The sequence below is a fragment of the Colias philodice genome, chromosome 12 (genome assembly GCF_061535455.1).
Source record: "Colias philodice isolate Cphi_HAF_F1 chromosome 12, ilColPhil1 Martin Lab GWU primary, whole genome shotgun sequence".
Taxonomy (NCBI): Eukaryota; Metazoa; Arthropoda; class Insecta; order Lepidoptera; family Pieridae; genus Colias; species Colias philodice.
Window position 1 is genome coordinate 7422323 of NC_143097.1, and position 23120 is coordinate 7445442.

Genomic DNA, 23120 nt, shown 5'->3' on the forward strand with positions numbered 1-23120 from the left:
TAGCGGTCCGCCCCGGCTTCGCCCGTGGTACATGTTTACGTTCTCTCTGCATAAGAACCATCCTCGTACTTCAAGGAATATAATTAAAAAAAAAAAAAAAAAAAAAAGAATTATCGAAATCGGTTCAGCCGTTCTCGAGTTATACGCTTACCAACACATTTTGCGATTCATTTTTATATATAATATTTAAAATGCCTTAACAAGTTCATTGAAACTAAACATTTTTATGGAGGATTATCGTACTGCGTCAAAGTTGATAACTCCAAACTGTTTTATGGCAACTATCGATTTAAAGGATGCTTATTTTTAGTGCCAGTTAATAAAATGCACAGAAAGTACTTTCGGTTTGAGTATGATGGAGTCCTTTACGAATTTAATTGTTTGCCATTTGGTTTATGCACCGCACCGTTCGTGTTTACAAAACTTCTAAAACCTATATTTGAATTTTTAAGAAAAACTCATCGTGTGATATCAGTCGTTTATCTTGATGTCTTTTGTATTGGTAGAACACTATTTGAATGCCAAGAAAACATAACTTTGTCCAAAACACTTTTTGAAAAAACTTCGTTCTAGTACCAAAGATGCAATGCAAGTATTCGGCTCCAATAATATGTTTTTAAAACTACCCGACGATAAGAAGTTAAAAATTAAAGAAAAAGTTTCCACCGTCTTAAAAAGTAAAAAATGCAAATTACGAGAATTTGCTCAATTTATCGGTTTATTAATTTCAGCTTGTTCCGCAATTCAATATGCTTGGTTATATACTAAAATTTTCGAACAGTATAAATATGTGTTTGCTAAACCCTAGAAGCCTAATCTATATAGAACGTACACAAAGCCTTAATATACGTCTCAGAGCCGTACACATATAAAAGCCCTTATTTTAGGTATATTGTTTAATTATTATTATTTTAATAAAGCGGAAATTTGAATTTGGGAAATAAATTAAAAATAAAACCACACTGTTATCAATTATAACTATAATCACAGTTGTTTATTACAACATAAAAAACAATATGCATAAATTGGAACAAAAAAACTTCTTCAAAATAAACTAAAACATAAATTATTTTTATAGAGTATCATTTTTTTTTTAACGCTAATTATATATTCTTAGATCAAACATTACAACTAACCAGACTTGTAAAGGAGTAGATTAACTTTAGGAACAGTCTACACATAAATCAACCTTGTGCTCGCCACACACAGATTTTTTACATTTATTGCATACTAATTTTGACATGCATGGTTGGATTAGTTTCTTCAGAGGGCCCAGATTCTTGTAATGACGCAACGAACTCAAACACCTCATTATTTTCGTCCTCGCTTTGAACGTCGTCGATAATCTGGTCATCCACAACTTCGGAATTTGAATCCTCGTGAGAAGGACGTCTTCTCCGTTCATAATCGCGATAATGTCGTCTTCATTTAATATATTGGACCGTGACATATTTATACCTGAAACAATTCCTAAAAAAGATATAAAATACACGAATAACAATCAAAAGTAAAATCACTTAATCTTAGTTAAAAGTTACACAAAGCCTAAACATACGTCTCACAGGCGTGCAAAACACTTCGAACAGATAATTAAAATTCCAGATAATTTAAAATCGGATATGTTTTGGTGGATCCGTAATATAGATATAGGATCAACCACAACCTACACAGAACTCTGAAGTTGGTTGCCGCGAAGCTTTCAGGCAAGCTTTACTAAGGAAAGGCTTATCACCAAGTACGGTACAAATAATGTTATCATCGTTATCTGATTCTACCTACAAACAATACGATGGCTGCATAAAGACATGGATAAACTACTTCAGTACTCACAACTATAGATACATCTCGGCATCTGTCCCTCTAGTTTTACATTTTCTTACCGATTTATTTAATAAAGGTGCTAAATACGGTACCATTAACTCCTATAAGTCTGCCTTATCATTAATTTTATCTAATTTAGAAGATGATAGAGTAAAACAAATCCTAAATATCATATAACCTGGGATCCGAGCATACTTCTCGAATATTTAGCCCAACAGTGGCCAAATAATGAACTCAGTTTGGAAACTCTTTCCAAAAAGACTGCAACTCTATTGGCTTTGGTAACAGCGCATCGAGTACAAACACTTGCTCTTATTAAATTAAAGGACCTTGATATAAGAGGCACAAGTGAAATAATAATAATGATTTCAGATTTAATTAAAACTTCTAAGCCGTACTCGTTACAGCCTCTTTTAAGTATTCCTTACTTCAATAGTCGCTCGGAAATCTGTCCAGCCAAATGTCTATTCGATTCTTCTGTAGTATTTGCTAAGTTTTACAATAGACATGTAATTACTGATCCTACCAGCTTTGCTAAAACATTGTTATCTAATATTGATTGTAACCTGCAAGAAAAATAATTAATGGTTAAATTATGAAAATAATGTGTGATTAATAATATTTATATTGATTATTGCAAATAAAAATATGAAACTTACCGAAAGTTTTTCAATTTTTATCACCATTTCACATTTTATTTACTCTAAACATCTACACCATGTCAATATAAATCGCAAAGAATGAAGCTGCGAAACATAATTGAAAATCAAACGAACTTACCAAGTGAAGTTCGATGACAATTATGTGAGCAGCTTCATTCGAAGCGATTTATAGATACCCACCCTAAGATTACAGTTAATTCGACAACAAACGTATTACATAACATTTTAATATATTCCCTGCCCTATATAAAAACAAAATGTGAAATATCTCTCAACAAATGACCTACACATCGTAACGAACCGTTTGAGAAATGATGGGGGTAAATGGTAGGGGTAAAAAGTGTTGCCACAAAAAAAAAAAAAGTATAATTTAAAAATTATAAAAATATAAATTTAAATTAATACTATAACTTTAAAAAACCCGTGCAAGGCTCAGGCTAGGAACGCTACTACACCATGTCAATATAAATCGCTTCGAATGAAGCTGCTCACATAATTGTCATCGAACTTCACTTGGTAAGTTCGTTTGATTTTCAATTTGTTAAGTCAAATATTACTTCGACTTTACATCAAGTTTAGACGAATTTTTATCTTGATTAAATTTTAGTTGTAAACTTGGTTAAGTTTAAAAAAAATTCATTATCAATGTCAGATAATTTTTCACCAATTAAATTGAATTTTTATAAAACCTGCAAAAAGTTTATGTCAGTTTGCAAAACTACTAATTTCACTAAGTTTTACTGCTTCCATCCAAGCACACAAGGGTAGACGAATTTCATTCAGTCTAGCCCAAACTTAGAATACTCATATAAACCGAGGTAGAAGCGGCATACGCGTAAAAACACATTCCGTCTGTAGTTAGCTAATTAGCCGGGTTGCGTTTAGTCGGATGTTGCTAACTCTTTTCGGCTAATGGTTTACATGTATATTCTATCTTTGTCTACGGAGTACGTGAATGTGTACGTGACTATGTTTGTGTGTGTGTAGAATGTTTATATAGATAACGCGGAAGGCGGAACGGCTATAACTGTTAAAAATAGTCCGGGATCCATCGCCCATTTTTGCAAGTGATTACTATCAAGCTAATTTTTCGTGAGTGAAATCAAAATATTTCCATTTACCATCAAATCAAAATATTTTATCCTTGTTTCCTCTGGTAGCTACCACAATCGAGAGTTTCGTACATGAAATTATTAATAAAGCTACTCACGAAAAATTAGCTTGATAGTAATCACTTGCAAAAATGGGCGATGGATCCCGGACTATAATAATTGTTCGCATAGACCGCTTCTACGTCAGTTTATGTAAGTATTCTAAGTTCCCAAACACTAATATCCTGTATCATCAAATCCGATAGTATACTCACATAAATTAGTAAAATATTATTCCTACCACGTTTTTGGCAGTCTCCTAGCTTTTATCATACTCTTAATTATACCTTAATGATGATTATACTATTCATCCCAATATCATTAATGATACACACGCTTTAAGCTAGTAGGTATATTTTATGTACAATAAAAACGCCACACGTTTTCAACAAAATTGATTTTTCAGAATTCTCAAAAGTAATAAAACAAGAAAGGTTTATCGTGTTGTTTTAAATCAAAGTTTGTGTCATTTCTCCCATATCACTTCAAACACGCAAAATAACGCACACAATAAATAAATATTACATAATTGTGACAGGGAATACAATTCGCTAGTATTATTTACATTACCTTAGTATTCTAAGTCGCCTTAAATATTATTGCTTAAAACACTAATGCGTTACAAATTCCATACACTGTTTATAATATGTAATTGAAATTATTAAAAAGTGGAGATTAATGAACGGTTTCCAATTTTAATTTCTCGATATTATGTTCTATATAATATCTAGGAATAACGTATAAAAATAAACGTCATAACTTAAAATGTAGGCTGTCCATCAGGATTTCATCATAAGCCGCGAAACTGGCCCTTAATGTTGATACGAAAATTGAAGTTTAAAAAAGCTATATTGTTCAAAAGGATAAAAAATCAAAGTATTATAACAGGTATGAAAAACGGTGCATGGATTTTGTAAACACTGATTTCATAATGATATTACTTCATGAATTCCCTGTAAAATGTCTTTTTAGAAAGAGAGCAGTTGTATTGAATTTCTAACACAAATTTAACATTATTTTTCATTCATAACAGTATATAATGTATTTTGTATTCCTTGGAAATATTTACCACTATAAAATGAAATTCCTATTTCACTCTTTGTAGGTAGATATATTATTGCTTGTTTCAAACTTAAACATCATTTACTTCATAACTCTACATTATTATTGCAATTACTTTTTGTGCGTATAATCTGTATTTTATAAAAAATAAAACCATTATACAGTTCACAATAAAAAATACACAATAAATTGTTAATATAAATATAGATTCAGTCCTTCGCTTTTGTGTTAGTAAAATTATTTTTGCCTAAAAATAAAACTATTTACAACATGATTTGAATACATAAAGTAACTAAAATTTTAAATCAATGATACTGTGATTATAAAAATTATTTACAAAATGAACTAAAAGATTTCGATTTTCGATCGTATCGACCAAATAACCTACATTCTGATTCTTCGTACATCGATTTTTTGGTTTCAAAAATCTCAGTATAAATATTATGTTCGACGAGATTACATAGAAAATTTTAAATTTGATTACTATTTATAATTAGCGAATAAAAAAGTTATTCTAGCTTCTAAATTGAACTTTTAAAGCAACGAATAATTGCTAACTTATTTAATCTTAAATCGACGCCTAAACAAACTAAACTACCTGCCAGAAAATATACTTATAGAGTTTGATGTTGTTCGCTTGCGGACGAGGGTGGCTTCAACTGTAAAAGAAAAATTTTATTATAGTTTTATTTTTGTATACGACAGGGAAATTTAAGTAATAAATTGATATAACTCAGAATTAACAGGACTTGAAACGTGCAAGAAAACTGAGAAAATTAAAGTCGGCGTACGTAACGTAACGCAACGTAAACAGCGAAATTATACAATTTTGGTAGAGCGCTTCTCTATGTTCTAATAAAAAAATGTGTATCATCCAATTTAGCACCTTATTTCGTGACAGTATTGTTCAGTCTATTGTATCGCTCCATATACAAAGCAGAGTTTTGTTTCGGACAATTTTGAGCGTGATTATCAGTTTAGCTGTCTATTGAGCTCTTGTTGTCAATGTGTTGTATAATTGTGTGGAGGAAAGAAGGTGGACTTTTTCCATCACCAAAGGCAGGTCAACCAGTATACTAGACTGGCTAGCCGGAAAGGCCCAGGCCCCCGATTAATGTTTTTTTTTTGTGTGGTGTTTCTCAATGCCAGAAGGGCTTCTACATTTTAAAGCGGACGCGGGGGTGAACTGAAGGTTCACCCTGGTAGCGACATGCGCAAGGGCGTCCCCCCGCCACGGGGATCTCGAACCTCGGCTTGGGATGTCGCTTGAGTGGAGGAGGCTGGAAGGGCCCTAGTCGGACGGGCTATCCCGATTAATGATGTCGAAAAGTTGTATATACGCTCTGTAGGGAAAAAATTTCGCTTGCGCGATTCAGAGGAGGCAGAACGTGCGCTCCGGCGTCACCAGGTGGAAGGGGAAGCTTGCCCTTTGCACCCGTTGGGAATGTTACGTATACTCACTGGTGGAGTCCTGCGGGGTGAGCGGGCGCTTGAGCGTGTGCTGTATGACGGCGAGCCAGCCCGCGCGGTCCTCGTGCGTGGTGGCGGCGAGGCAGAACGTGCGCTCCGGCGTCACCAGGTGGAAGGGGAAGCGCGCCTCTTTGCACCCGTTGCCCGTGTTCGTCACTTTGATGTGGTAGCCCGTTGATTCGTGACCTGTAAGTAATAGATATATAATTATACAGAGCGTCCCACCGTCGGTATACTAAGATCAAAGGGACTATTCGTTTTGTATTCACTGATTACGTAAAAAATACAAAAAAAATAATGTCAATTTTTTTTTTACAATTTTTTTTGTCTCTAAACTATGATTTCACCCCTTGTTTCTTTATTAAGACTCACCAATAAAAATCTCTCCTTTCGGGTACGCATCGAGTGGCTCATCATGGTACATAAGTTTCCGATTGTCCAACGTGAACCATCGTCGTCTATGCACGTCTGAGGACCTGGGACCAGTCTTCCACAACCAGCCCTCTCGTGCGAAGTCCTTTGGGAGACGGAGGAGTAAGTCTGATTGGGGAGTGGAGGGGAACGCCACTTGGAGAAGGTGGAGCTTGGCACATCGTATTGCGGTGTACCTGAAAGATATTTTTTTTTTAATTGTGATGTCATGTTTCGTAAAGTCTTTTGTACATAAGTGAAACTGTTATATTTAACAGTGGCAGATTTACTATTGAGATCATGTAATTCATGTTATCAAACGTTAAATACTTATATGTACTAAAGAAAATCGAAGCAAACACTAGAAAACACTAAAGCGAAGCAAGTGAAGTATGGGCATTATCATAGCATTTAAGGCTACTATAGAAATATCAATTCGGGAATACATTCAACAGTAGGGGAAAGAAAACCTCATCATTTGAACGTTGTAGAGCAAGATCTCAATTTATTGTCTACAAAAAGTTATATCACTAATCGTAAATTATAACGCCAATTTTGGCTCTATGAAATTTGTAACTAATTATGTATACAAACATTTACCAGCAATTAATAACTTCAGGGTCTTCATGGTACACGTAGATATGGCGTGTAGATCCATCTTTCATGAATGTGAGCTGCATGGAATTCATGTGACCAATTTTGGCGGGAGCAAAAGAAACATTTAATTCTGACAATTTAAGGATCCCTTTTGGCTCTTTATTTTCTTTCACGTGATACCTGAAATAATTAAAATAGACATTTAGTTATTATTCTTTTCCTTGTGTTATTACATAGACCTTTTAAAATATCTGGTTTTGTATTCGTTTTGTATTTGGTATAGGTTAAGGTATATTGGATGTAGTAGGAATATTGGGTTGTATTGGTTGTTTTTTTTTAATGATGCTAGTAATAATTTTTTATTTTAAATTACATTATATAAATTAAAATACCTTGTAAATTATAAGGAGGAAGAACTAAAAAGCTATTGTTTAAACTTATATATAAATAATAATAAGTATAAAAGATTACATACATTGTAACAATAGATGAATTCTATACTTAGATATATTTTCTATAAAAACAAACATTAATAAGCTATCGCCTAAAATCCTCACCTTACCAGACCCTAAAAGAAAACATAAGCATACAACATGTATATCGGGGATGATATTTGCATTCGATGTTTTACAAGATCCATGGCGAGTTATTATTAATTGGTATTAAATGTCTTGATGATCTGACGTTCATTTGCCACAACATGCAATGACTGATACCTTAAAATCAACCCTTATCCCGTCACATAAGATTGAAAGTCCAATAGTAACCGATTCTCATCATTACCGTAATCTATATGTTGCAGTTGTAAAAGTGAATTTGGAATCGTCAGTGCTCTTCTTACCTCAAACGACCAAAGTTTTTGAGTCGAAGCCGATCGAATATACGACCGAGACAACCCGTAGGACCGCTACAACCGTCCGAAGGGTGCTGGTACCTAAGGACCATTCCGAATTATGTTTGAGAGAAATATATTCATTTTGGTAACGTTCAACACCATGCGACTTAGTAGCAAACTCCGGGAACTCGGGAAAATTTCGAGTTTATCAGAACAAAAAATCTAACGGACGTCAATTTAGTCAAGATAATTTATATCGTGTGCTATAAATAATTATCGTCACCGGTACTTTTTTAAGAATCCCCTACTCACTAACGTCATAAAGTTGTTTATTTGAAAACTGTTTTCTTAACCGAATATAATAAAATTGGAAAATATGATAACTTTTTGGCAATAGAGCAAGATATAATTCATTTACTTGACAATATAATAATTATAACTTAGTTGGTGATAAAATTGAAAAGTTATCCTTCTTATTTTATAGACTAGACGAACGTTTTATTCACTCAATATTGTGACAGTTCACTTTAAAAGTTTAAAATATAGTTTTGGTTATTAACTTATTTCCTTAACAATAGTTACAATTTGACCGAATTGGGCGAAATTATTTATAAAATAACTATAATTAAAGAAATGAGATTATTGTAACAAAATTCGTTATTCTTGGAATAGGTCGTAAACCTGCGTTTACATAATTAATCGGTATAATATGCAAATAAAATGTTAGTTTTATAAAATATTCCATTCGAAATTGAAGTTAGGTATTTTCTTAATAAATTATTATTGGCTTTTTCTTAAAATAAATTTAATGGTTCGACTTTTTTCTATTCGATACATCATAATATAAAGCGTAGGATTTAGTTTATACTGTGTACACGTATTGTGACGTGAATAGATTTTTTCTTACAAGAAATGCCGTCATCTGAGAAAAGCAAACTATTCCTATGATCGTAAAGATAGAATTACGACACGGAACGCGTCATCGTAATTTATGTCCCAAATCAGTGACGTATTACTTCGTGGCTCGGAAACCGCGTCCATATAATTATACTAATTCATTGTACTATCTATGGTCCGTTCCATTGCTTACGTCATACGTGCTATTTATTTTCTCAATTATAACAAATGCCCAATGGTCTCCAAAGATCTTTACTCTGAAGTCTCTTCCTAGTTACATAACACAAATAGCGTCTGGACGAATCTATGTACTTCTGTATGTATGTCTAACACAAGCACTCGTCGAATAAACGATTGAAGAGAATTCCACGAAAGTTCGCTAAACTATTGTTAAACGTATATTTGCATACCTAATCAATTATGAGAGGCGAAAAAAATTAAGGTGCTAGTCGCGACAATCGTGACGATTTCAGTATTACGTAGAGAGTCAATATTAGCACATTTTTATTTAACGTAGTTTTAACGTACTTATGAGGTGTGGAAGTTTTGCACACAGCACGTCACTAGCTCATAGCAAAATGTGTACGGTGGGCCTCTTTGCAAATAAACAACTATTTAATCTGATATGTTTTTATAGCGACGCGTAGGTTTAGCAATAATTACCGTGTATGAAATGAATGTATAAAATATCTTAATCTTTCTTATCGTTCGGGCAATTCGGTAAACAATGTTTACTGTTTGTTGACTTTGACTGAGTACAGATAAAATAACAACCACGTAGATAGGTACGTATTTGTTTCGTTGTTATTTTATGTCGTTATAAAATGATGAAACATAACTCTATCGAAGATTTGTGTCGAAGAAAACATGACGGATGACGTCACAGTTACCGTAAATAAGACCTTTGATGTGCAGGTAACGGAAAACTAAATTGAATTAATATTTCACAATGATATTTATAATTGACTTAGTGATAGAGTGAAACACTAAATGTAGAAGCACAGTAACACAATTCGAATGGAAGTGACATTGAAACATGCTTGTTATTTTATTAGCTCTAATCATGCTGATGAAATGTAAAAGTTAAATGAATAAGAGGCATAGGTGATGTAAACAGTAAAAGAAAATAAAAGCTAGCGACATACAGTTGTAAATATAGAATGGCGTGTGTAATGAATGTGACTTTACTAACTTCAAGGTGTCCTCGTTTTCATTTAAAACAAATTTTCTTAGTTGATAACGGCTATCCTCTTTTCCTCTTTTCATTAAGAACCCTTCCATGACCCCAGAGAGATAGCTCTGTCGCTCTGGGTGCGAAAATTCTTCTCGTTCGTACTTAGCGCGAATCCATTGTTCTATAAGCACTCTGTAAGATATAAACATGAGGATAAATTAAGATAATATATCATCATCAATACCAATTATAATAATCTCCAATCAAGGGTAATGAACTAACGGCTATTAATAAAAAGTTAAATTAATCGTGATTAATACAGACTTAAAAATACACGAGCGAAACCGTATTGCGGCTTAATATAATTTTAAATTAGAAATAGCATCAAGTAGGTAGATTACAATAAATAATAATTAATTCGATTTGATAAATGTTACAGGAAGCAATTAAACAATAGTACTTGTGAATTATACCTAATATTCATAAATTATATGAGCATTTTCATAATTTACTAATTGTATATTTATTCTAATATCTAGTACTAGTACCTACTACCTACCTTTTACGGACTTACTAAATATTTAATTTTAAATTGTGCAAAGCATAGCCTGTCAGTATATGGACTAGTCATACCATAGCATCAACTGTTGAAAATTTGGATCAATTTTTATTGTAGAGTTCATTTTCTATTAGGTAGAGTAAATAAAACTCGATGCAGTATAAAAAATTACAAGGCAAACATAAATCCAGTCTTATACACGTACATATTTCAAAGCCTATCAAATACTTAATACATAGTAATATATTATATCGTCTATTGTATATGTATTGCCTGCATTCATTAACTCACTGTGGATCATTCTTGGTCGGTCGTCTATAACACGGGGGGACCCTTTCTTCGTACTTGTGTCTCGCGGCTATATTGCCAACTTCCTTCATCCTCTGTACTTGCGAATCCTCCCATCTATCGAGTTCTAGATGTTTCACTTTGCTGATGTGTGCACCCATGCCGCGGTGTATGCTCGCGCATCGCATGCATATGAAGATGCCGAGGTTGTAGGATGCCCAGTCGGGATCTGGAATATGCGAAAAAGGTGATTAAACTCCTTGGTGGTGTACTTTTTGATGTGTGAGTTCTGTTATAAGGCGGTTATAACAGTCCCTTTTCTGGTTATAAAAAGGGATGCTCATAATTCATATCTACGAATTTTTTTTAAATTGTCTTTCATTAAATGGTGGCATAATTCGTTGAGGTTGTGTGTAAATTAACTGAAATATGATCTTTTGTTGATGATACAGGTAGATACATACAGTTATCAAAACAATTTATGAATTAATTATCCAATCTCAAAATATTCCTTATTCATTTGCTCTACATTTTGTATCTTTAAAAATTATCATTAAATAAAATGCAAATACGAATGAATGAAATTATCCTAATGAGTTTTAATTTTTCAAATATCCCTATGTGGACTATCTATACAATATAGTTAGTAAATATAGGCTATTTTTACGTATTTCCAACAGGAGTAGAGATAACATAACTTTTTGAGTCTAATAATTTCGAGAATGAATAACAACAAAATATAAAAGCATATCAGAATTGATCAATTATTTTAAACTTCCAAAACGTGAATCATAACAAGGATAAATCAAATGCTCCATAATTAAACTTTAAACGAGCCAAAAAAATAAACACAAACAACAAAATCTCATTTTTACATTGCTATTTGCTACTACTAATAGCCTAATATATTACACACATTAGAGATATAAAATAATATATAGCTTTGCCATAAATTGTGGTGACAGGACAAATAATGTGGGTTTTTGAAATGTGTTTTTATAAACGAGTATAAGAATGCGAATCTACTTCATGTATGATATGTACCTATCTACTACAAAACAATCACTAACTGGAATTTTGTGTAAGTCAAACTTAATGTATACTATAAACTATAATGTCCCCATGGTTGTTATACCGGAAAATCAATTTTAAAATGTTTTTGTCTCTCAAGTCAGTCTGGTCTGGCTGATCTACGAAACGGTACTTACCTACTACTTCTATTATTATAAATACTATATTTTTAGTTCAATAAATCCTTTGATTCATAATCAATAATCATAAAATATAAATTGTGCGAAATTGCGCGCGTCAGGCAATACATTTTTCAGTAAAAACAAACCTGAGAAGTACCTATTATCGAAATTTATCAATAAATTATTTACGAAAGATTGAGGGATAGTTCCAGTTATGAGGTTTTTGTTTTTGTTTTTTTCACACGTTTAACGATAAAAATTATTCATACGTTTTCTAAGGATTGAATTTTCATAAGACTTTTTCATGTCAACTTTATCAACGTTGGTAGTTGGTACCGATATGTAAAAGCTTACGTGACAAGTACATACAAATTATTTACTCTATCAAAACGCTATCCCATTTTCAAGAATTTTCCATGTTCGTCTAAATTTTTGATATGCATTTAGTATTGTAGTTTTATCAGCTGATTTAAAGGAAAGAAAGAGTTTTCGAGCTTAAATAACATTTTTAGCGCATCGAAATCCAGAACTGCAGTGGTTTTAACTCGCAGAAACCCGATATCACTAGATCTATTACTTAGTTTGTTTATCGTTCCTTATCTCCGCTGGACACATTGATAAGAAATAAGAACGGCACAACGCAATCCGTTCCGACGTCAGAAACTAACCTCAAATTGCTTGGAATTCTTCGCATACATTTATACGTCATTAGTTATCGAGGCCGTTCGTTGAAGCTTACAACGTAAAGTAGGTTGAGGCAAGAAATAATGTTATATGTTTTTAATATTGATAATTGTGTGTATAAATATCAATCCGTTTGTAATTTCTTTTGAAAGTATACTGGGAGCATTCTGTGGTGATAGATTCAAACGTTTTTTGACGTGACGACGTCTTATAATTCGATAGCCGGCTGCATAAAATGCAAAACATGACTCATGCGGCGTTACCTCGCGCTCTGAGGCGTTCCGTAAGGCTTGAAGTGCAAGCGAGAGCGCGGAACGAGCGACAAAGAAGCACAATCGGCCGTTGTCACGTTCAACTATCTTCAGTAAACCGACTTTACAGACAACCAATTTTTTACTGTATTTTTTCAGGTAATAATATATTATATTTCAGAAGCTTTTGAAGGAAAGCGATGGTCATCGAGACGATTTCATACCAACAAGCATGGCTCCACAATCGTAGTAGTTCATAAAGTAGCATGTACAAACATTTTGGCTAAGTGTATCTAATGATGAGACACACCAATTTGTGACTATTCACAAATTGGTGTGTCTCATCCTTGTAATTCAGGAATTCAAAATTCGTTACATCACCACCTTTGACACGCATATATACGTAGAGAATAAACCCAGTTTTGAAATATGACGCAATAACGTATATCGATCGTAAATGGCAATGTGTGACGAGAAAATTATTTGAACAGATTTTCCCAAATACTTTTACGTATTAACTTTGTACAATATAGAAGTGATGAAACGATTGTGCGCCTCAAGTGAATTTTGACTTGTTCCACCGAAAATAGATGCTCCCGCCGAGTTTCACTGAGTAATAGGTACCGTGTGAAAAATCTTAACTAGAGGTTGCAATATTGAGCGGTGAAGAAAATAGCCGTTTGCAATACTGTCCGTGTTTACAAGCATAATATTATGTATGTATTGGAGCACACCGACACGACGTCACGCGACACGCACACAAACACAGGTGGCCTCTTCCCATTTGTAACTCAGTCCAAGTAATCGTAAATAACAAGCTATGTTTTGGTCATAACAGCTGTGGGTGATCTTCTCGTCCGTTCGAAAACTGGTTTGATGAGAATATTTCAATTGACACAGTACAAAATATATTGCCGTATTGTGTTGACATTTGATTTGATGTTAATTTGTTTACGACGTTGAAAATATGACAGTTTTTAGCTCTTGGTCTCTCTTGGTAAAGTGTTTTAATTTTCATAATTTTCATGGAATAGATTTATGTACGGAAACTCAAATGAAATGTATTGAAAGCAAAAAACACTGATCAATCTGAGCGTCATGAATTTTATATGACATCTTTACAGTAGAAGTTTTTTAGTTTTTATGATTGTGGATTATACAAATAATAATTACTTGTATTTTTTTATATTTTAATTATTAAAAAAACCTACATCCAATACCCAGGTATAAATAAAGTGGAACCATGGAACTCTATGGTAATCCACATACATCAATCACTACATGGTATAAAACAAAGTAGATTTCTCTGTCCCTATGTATGCTAAAAACTTTAAAACTACGGAACGGATTTTGATGCCCTTTTTTTAATAGATAGAGTGATTCAAGAGGAAGGTTTTAGTATATAATTTATTATGTTTTAGACAAAGCGGGCGAAGCCGCGGGCGATAAGCTAGAACATAATAAATGTAGAGTTCACTAAATATAAATAACTTAATAAAGTAAATTGAAGATATGCCCATAATTAATTATATTTTGTTTTTATCTGTTACCTAATTGTTTCGTCTTTGAAATGTATGTTTTGTTACTATAATACCTAGCAACATAACATTTTAATAATTAAGATATAAAATAATTCGATTATGTATCAAGGTAATATTTATTGTTTCGTATAATTACCTAGTAATAATGTAATTTCAAATATTCATATTTTATAAATTTTATCTATACTAATATTATAAAGCTGACAAGTTTATTTGTTTGAACGCGCTAATCTCAGGAACTACTGGTGCGATTTGAAAAATTATTTCGGTGTTTCATAGCCTATTTATCAAGGAAGACTATTAACTATATATCATCTCGCTAAGACCAACTGGAGTAGAGCCACGCGGGTGAAAACAAGGGGCGAAGCTAGTAAAATATTTATTACTAGCTTTCCGCCTGCGGCTTCGCCCGCGTTTTCAAAGAAAAACCCGCATAGTTCCCGTTCCCGTGGGATTTCCGGGATAAAACCTAGCCTATGTTACTCGTGGATAATGTAGCTTTCGAATGGTGAAAGAATTTTTAAAATCAGTCCAGTAGTTTATGAGCCTATTCATTACAATCAAACAAACAAACAAACAAACAAAGTTTTCCTCTTTATAATATTAGTGTAGATGTAATGCATCTCTTTGTTTTTGTAAAGTTATTTAGTTTTAAATATTAAATATACCTGTGGATGTTTACGTAACTTGTTTTTTATCTTAATTGGTCTTATTTGTAGCATTTGATCAGTGCCAAAAATAATGAGAATATAATGGCTTCGACTTGCTTTTATAAAAAGTCAATTTAAAATATTATTTTTCCTTATATTTTTCTTTTAGATGTGACAACTGCAGACAATTATAATTATGGAATATGTTTAATATTAGTATTTGGAATATGTAATGCAGTTTTCTCTTTTGCCTCAGTACCTACTGTGGTATCTATCAGATAGATTACCTGTCTAAATTCTGAGAATCTTTTGATAATATCAAAACAAATATATTTTTAAAATAATGACGTAAGACAAGTAGTGCATAAAATGAGTTGCCCCAACAACTGTAGTGTTATTATTGATAAGGATTAATTGATACATTCCATTACATTTTATCTTTATTTTTAGAGAAATATTAAATAATGTTTATAATTAAATGTTCCAAATATAACTTGTTGATTTAACATCATTACTGTTTGAAGTAATTTGTTGGATTGTATTAGGTACTATGTGCTTTCAATTTACGCTATTGTTATTTTTCACTTAGGTATTAGTGATTTTAACCTTCACTTATTTATACATCATATTCAATTGTTTATATATTATACTAGCGGTCCGCCCCGGCTTCGCCCGTGGTACATATGAAAAATAGATGTTGGCCGATTCTCAGACTTACCCGATATGCACAGAAAATTTCATGAGAATCGGTCCACCCGTTTCGGAGGAGTATGCGGACTAACATTGTGACACGAGAATTTTATATATAAGATTAATTAGGTATATAATGTAGTTTTATTAAAGAATATTGAAATTTAAATTTTATTCAAAAGTAGAACAAAATAACAGATATCGGAGAGTTTACATGAAAAGGGCAAAAGGTTACAATACAAAGTATTTACAAATTACATCATTTATGTATTTATATCCAAGCCGTCATTGTAATTAATAACATTAAACACAATTGTATTTATATATATACTTAGAAGGCCTTTAATATCATGTAAAATCTTATTGATTTAGTATCTTACGACATTTTATCATACGACTGCATTAAAAAGCTGCGCTATTTTTAAAAATAATTTGGAAAATCCAAAAGTGCACGCCTCATAATTTTTTTTAATAAATATTTATTAATTATTATTTTTGTTTATTTAATAACAATTAAACCACATCGAATCAGACCCTGAAAAATGAAAGGGTTCTATTCCTGAGCATACTCAAGCGTAAGAGAAAAAAAAAGAATCGATTAGTAAAGTATTTCGGTCGCTATCGTGTTAACAAGAAAAAGGATCCGCACATACAGACACACGGACGTCCAAGACAGAACTTTTTTAAACTGTTTTTTAACTAGTTTAAATAACAAAAATGACATCAAAAATATCATGAACGTTAAAAGTAGTGTTTTTTCTTAATATGTGTGTGTATGTATTATCTTACAAGTGCAATGTATGATACATAAAGACATTTTAAGTTTGAAAAATCAGATGTTTTGCGCGAAGTGACAGTAGTACCCAGTACCCACCTCAACGCTTCGCTTATGAGGCGTGCAATAATGTAGGTGGGTACCTACATTATTTTTTAAAACAGAATACTGGATAGGATAAACTATAAATATTTGTGTTGCATAGTCCATTTTCAGCAGTAGTGGCTTAGTGGTGCGGACCTCAATCTTCAAATCGACAATTCGCGGGTTCAATACCAGGCAAAGGAAATAAATTGATTTTTCAATTTATTTGAGAATGTTGATAACATCACTGCTCAAAACGGTGAAGTAAAACATTGTGAGGAAACCGACATGTCGAAGAATCAAATGTTCGACGACATGACGTATCATCCGCCAACCCGCACTTGGCCAGCGTGGTGGATTATGCCTGTGCCCTCATAGGAGGCCCGTGTCCCAGCAGTGGGAACATATATGGGCTGATGATGATGATGATAGGCACAGAATACTAAATAGTATCTAAGACTACTATAGGTATAACATCATGGATGAAACCGCGGAGCACAGCTAGTGTTTATTATAAATAGCAATAAACGGTATAAATAATACTGACTCAGCAACTCGTGAAGTTCCGTTAATGGATATGTTTACTAACAACATAAAAATTTAATTACCTTACCTATTATGCAATGAATATTTTCCTGTTATAATTGTTAAGTTATCTTTAAGTTATAAAGAGACTGCGATGCATTTGTATGTTTGTTTGTTTGCTCTCAAAAAGTGCTTAACCGATTATTAAAATTCTTTCAGCGATAAAATACGGAAATTCTGAGGTTTAAAGTTTAAACTATACGTTTTTTTTACATTAAATCTGGTTAAACCCGGCTAGTTCATGATACAACACATGAAACATTACTTGTAACAAAATGCAATCAACATTTATTTCTATTAAACTGAGGTTTTTTTTCTATCAAATTGAGGGTTTTGAAAAAAAATTGGTTCATTCACTAAGTAGGTAAGTAATTTAAATTAATTTAGTCTTTTTTTATTAAAGGCAATGTTATCTTCACGGTGGATAAAGCCACAGGTATAACGAAGTGTCAATGAACGCAGTGTGCGAATACATTCATTGATAAAACTTTAAATTTTAATTAAAAGCAACGCTAGTCTTATCAATCCACGGTTATATAACTATTGGTTTGTATATGAAATAAAGGTACCTGTTACCATATGTATAGTGTTGCTATGTAGTGATTAAAAATGGGTAAAAAATGAAAAGAAGGATATAGGTAATCTAAAATATGGGACTCATAAATCAGTTAATTAAAGTATTTAAAACAAATACCAAATCAGGTAATTAATTATTAAATGACGGAATAAACGCATTACAATCGCACAAAAATAAATCTCTAGAGTCTAGGTAATCGAATTCAATATCTGCTTATTACTTCTAATGAAATAAGTAAAAACTCCTTTTTGTGGTATTCTTCACGCGGTATTTTTAAATTTGTTAATGGAATCAAGGAATAATCCTTATTCTGTAGGTATCAATACAAATAACTATAATTATATGTTTAAGTAAGTATCTACCTAATAATGCTTAATTGCATGGCAAATGGCAATCAGTGCCATATTACTGATGTAGGTAAATAGACCATAATAGGTATTATTACATTGAAAATGTTTAGATAAACAGAGCATCAAAGATCAATAATCTTAGATCAATATATTAATAGATAGAAGCTATACCTAGTACATTAAAAACAAGCATGATTATCTCAGACTAGCTGAGCCGCGCGGTTTCACCCGCATTGCTCCGCTCCTGTTGGTCTTAGGATGATGATATATAGTCTATAACCTTCCTCGATAAATGGGCTATCTAACACCGAAAGAATTTTTCAAATCGGACCAGTAGTTCCTGAGATTAGCGCGTTCAAAAAAACAAACAAACAAACTCTTCAGCTTTATAATATTAGTATAGATTATGTACGTTGTGGCAGGTTCATGATCAAGGCATACACCGTACACGATGGTAAGTGCTAATAAATGGAAATGAATATTATATAATGTATGTTATTTAGAAGATTGTTGGATTGTAGAAAAGATTTATTGTATCCCAAATTTCCTTGATGAACGCTAAAATTATGAATGTCACTAACACTAAAAAAATGTACGTACGAACACTGCTTTAAATAAATTCGTTTCAAACACTTTTAAAATTGAGAATTTGTGATTGACGACTTTGGTGACAGATGACGAACGTGAAACGTCTCAGGTATCTTTTGTTATTGCTAAAATCATTTTCATCAATGAACAATTAAAATTTGGTAGAGTTATCGCTAACTTGGAATACCTACCAACTCTACTAATAATATAAAGCTGAAGAGTTTGTTTGCTTGAACGCGCTAATCTCAGGAACCACGTGTACGATTTGAAAAATTACTGTTATAAAGTCTATTTAACAAGGAAGGCTTATAGGCGATATATCATCACCTTACGATCAATAGGAGGCAGGAGCAGAGCTATGCGGATAAAACCGCGAGACGCAGCTAGTAAAAAAAATAGAATAGAAAGCACAATAATTAACTATACTTATTCATACTATATAACAATAATATATATATATATATTAATTATTTATTTATTTTATACAGAAAACCTTAGCAGTAAAAATATTATGAATATTAATAGGCCAAGAAAGAGAAATTAATGATGTGTAGCAAAAAATTGCGATCGATTTGTGCCAATAACCAGTTATGTCTGTTAAAATCTTGACATTCACATTTAGAAAAATCTATTCACAATTTTTTCATTTACATTTAATCTTACGTTATTTTTAAACGAAACCTAATGTATAAGTAACTACATTGTCGTAAATGTTAATGACGTATACACGTAAAGTATGACGGATTATTATCGATTGCCGTACGTGGAATGTATGCAATTCGTCATACAGTGACGTCTTTTAACCGGTAACAATAAAAATCACTGTACTTAAATCTGATACTTATTCTTATCATAACCAACCTGTTCATTTTGTCCGTTGAACGAGTTTCAATTGAAAGGATTTGCACTGAATAGAAAGATAATACGATAAAAAGACATGACCTTTGTGCTCTTATATATTTACATAGAGCCAGATTTTACAGATAATATAATATATTATATTGTACCTATAGTCTGTAAAACGCATGTTTACAGTTACACATTTATATTTGCATCAGATCTATCATAATAAGATTATATTATATTTCTAGAGTAACTAATCAATAGTAATGTTATTTAAAGAATGACTCTTCAATATTTTCATCAAGTAGGTATGCGTTAGTATTTAAGTAATATTTAACAATATTTATTATAATTAATATTACTTATGTACCCTATGTATACCTACTATAGTACATATATCTAATAACTACACCTAATGAAAATTATAATAGATTGAAATAAAATAAATACAATTTAAACTACAGTATTTGAAATAAACATACCTAGTTACTTACCAGAATAAACCTAACCTAGGATTAAAATAAAACAAATAAACGGTCAATTTCAATTAGGTATATGTATGTATACTTATTAAAAATTTATTGTCATTATTGTAACACAACATGAAAATTAAAATGCTTGTATTAATTATATTAATCAAATTGAATTAATTAATTATCGATAAAATCAATTATTATTTTAACACGCATAAGCAAACCTAATTTTCCACTGAACTTATTACCTACGCTATTTAAAAATTTTCCGGCCTTCAATAAGTTTTTCAACCTCAAAATGAATTTAATAAGAAATTCATTTTTAATTTGAGCGTAATTCAAATAATATAATGTACCATGAAATTAAATTTTTTTGGTAGGTGTAATATTATTATTTTGGTATCTTATTTAATGTAGCGTAGGAGCGTAGGTACTTGACGTACCTGACCTACAGACCTAATAATAAAACTAGATTCTAGAAGATATATTTTATTTTTTTCTTGTGTGATATTTGTCACTTGGTTGGTAAATAAATCTACCTACATGTTTTAAATTAAAACTAATTGAAGTGAAACTTCTTTATCGGGGTTGGACAAAAATTTAGTGTAACATTTTTGCGTTACGCCGTACGCGTGACTTTTTTGCGTTACGCCGTACGCGTGACATTTTTGCGTTACGCCATACTCGTGACATTTGTCATAAAGAAGTTTCACTTCTTACGTGTGTACTCTAGTACACGCATACATTTTTTTATAGGCTGTTTCTTGTAAACAAAAAACAATAATATTAAAAACTTGAACTTTGTTTAATAAATGTATTAATAAATAAATTGTGATAAACGATATATAAGTACCTAATAAGACACATAAAATGAAATAGTTATTTTATTGTTACCTAATAAAACGACCACCATCTAACTCTCGATCAAGATATACCTACCTAGATAACGACTGTAGACGCAAACCCAGACTTCTATACAAAACTATATATTGAATCAAAATAATTACTGATATGCTTATTTTATTACTTAATTTAGTTGCTATATCTCGCCCAGCTGGGCTAGCATATAAATGCATTATGTAGAGATCAAAATATGTACATATATCTTCAAAATTATCCGAATCCGATAACATGTGACTCAATTCTCAAGGAGCGACTGGACATGAGTCATATTTAACTGTAGAGACGTTAATAATTAAAATCTGATTATAGAATAATATAATTTGACATTTTATGTTATATATTATTAATTGTATATATTTGTCAACCACCATTATATTAATTCTGGGAATTCTCTTAATGATGTAGGTACTTAGATAATAAAAAAATAATTCAAATATTTTGTGTCAAATGAATAGAAGAAACATAATATGAGCAATAAAAGGAATGGTTTTCACACGAATTCAATACCAGCTTTCACTTTTGAATTTAATTCTTTGAATTTTACAATCACCGAGCAAAAACATTCGCGAATTTTTTCGTGCATTTCATTTATAAACGCTCTACAAAACGTTCAATCGAAAATCTTAACGGTCTGCGATAAATGTGTTGGATGAACAGTCAATCTATACGAATCATTTTTTTCAATAACTTTTAACTATAATACCTAATAGGCACGAATCGTAAACATTTCGACTCATATGAATCATATTTGAGTGGGAAATTCAAAGTAGAGTCTTTAAAATTCAATGAGTAAGTATAGCTCTAACTGTAAACATTAAGGGTTGCGATTAATATGGCTATATAAAATCAATTTCAATTAATGTGTCCCTTCTATGGACTTGCAACCGGAAAACTTTAATGTCATACGTATTCATAAACTACTTACAAATTGTCTTCATATACTCAGTACTTATTTCATATAGGTACCACTTAATTTCGATGATTTGTTTTCATTGAATGCATTTTACGTCGGGGTCACTGAACTCCAGAGCATGGACGCACTTACGCCCCCCCGCCTATTCACCACCCCATGGAAATACCACGCTTTACAAGGTAAAGTAAATCACTAATAAAACACTGTAACATACCCTCTGCTCCACAATCGGCACACACATTATTCCCGGGTTTCTTTAGCAATTCCAGTAATATTTTCTCGTTATGATCAACCATCGTGGAACTTTTGCATCAATAATTAAAGACACGCTAGTAGCGTACGTCGCCACCAGAAAGTCGAACGCACGCTTTGAACGCGTTCACTGCCACTGCGCGAGGGAGCGAGCGAGACTTCGACCGAACCGAACGACGCGACGAATTGGTTCAACAAACGCTATTCCGTCAGAGAAAGTATCGCCCTTTCATTCACTCTGTCCCACAATGCGTCGGTGCGAGTGAGATAGAGACAGAGGTCTAGTTTCGATATATGAATGAAATCAGTGAGTAGTTGGGTAGGTATATGAACGTAGCTATTTGTGCAGAAGTTGTAGTGGATGTCTCGTAAAAGTTTGTTTGTGTGAGTTTGGCGTAGTACGTGATACAACGTAATACAAGCGTCGCTGCCGTCTCGCGTAAATACTAAACACTATCTAAGCATCTATATGTTCAGTCTGGCGCTAGGCTGATTTAGAACTACTAAAATAGAGCCAAAATATATTTAAAAGATAATAACTATATGTCAATTAGCATCAGCGACGATTACTTAATATAATAATTAAAACAAATATCTTACTGTTACTTTGATTTTTATAAGTGTATAACCATATCTATAACAATATAATTTGTAGATCGAAAACTAACCTAATAACCTATAATTGTAAATCCTACATGCTTCAATAGGCTTCAAAGGAAATCAAATAGGTAGGTACTATAATAAGACGAAGATATGATGATTATGTTTACAATTACCATAAAAATGTAATGAAATTAATAGCTGGTGTTAACGGATTTATTTATTGACAATAAATTATCAT

General features: G+C 32.2%; 1 protein-coding gene across 2 annotated transcripts; it reads right to left on the minus strand.

The window, feature by feature from the left end:
• Positions 1-3016: 3016 nt before the first annotated feature.
• On the minus strand, positions 3017-22435 carry LOC149484158 (arf-GAP with dual PH domain-containing protein 1-like). Of its 2 annotated transcripts, XM_089701697.1 has the most exons (8): positions 22242-22435; positions 10931-11156; positions 10099-10272; positions 8016-8108; positions 7178-7354; positions 6539-6774; positions 6158-6352; positions 3017-5355 (listed from the first exon to the last, which is right to left on the minus strand). In XM_089701697.1, exons 1-8 carry the CDS (start codon positions 22321-22323, stop codon positions 5291-5293), a joined length of 1248 nt encoding a protein of 415 aa, XP_089557823.1. In that variant the 5' UTR covers positions 22324-22435; the 3' UTR covers positions 3017-5290. The 2 variants fall into 2 exon arrangements, with proteins under 2 accessions (XP_089557823.1, XP_089557824.1); XM_089701698.1 differs by lacking the exon at positions 8016-8108.
• Between the last annotated feature and the right edge of the window lie 685 nt (positions 22436-23120).

Excerpts from the sequence above, each read along its gene's own strand:
- LOC149484158 (XM_089701697.1), bottom strand. The coding sequence starts at position 22,323 with ATGGTTGATCATAACGAGAAAATATTACTGGAATTGCTAAAGAAACCC. Across the intron at positions 10,273-10,930 it reads CCGACCAAGAATGATCCACA|AGTGCTTATAGAACAATGGA; the intron begins GTGAGTTAATGA and ends TATATCTTACAG. Across the intron at positions 8,109-10,098 it reads GAAAACGAGGACACCTTGAA|GTACCAGCACCCTTCGGACG; the intron begins GTTAGTAAAGTC and ends AATGGTCCTTAG.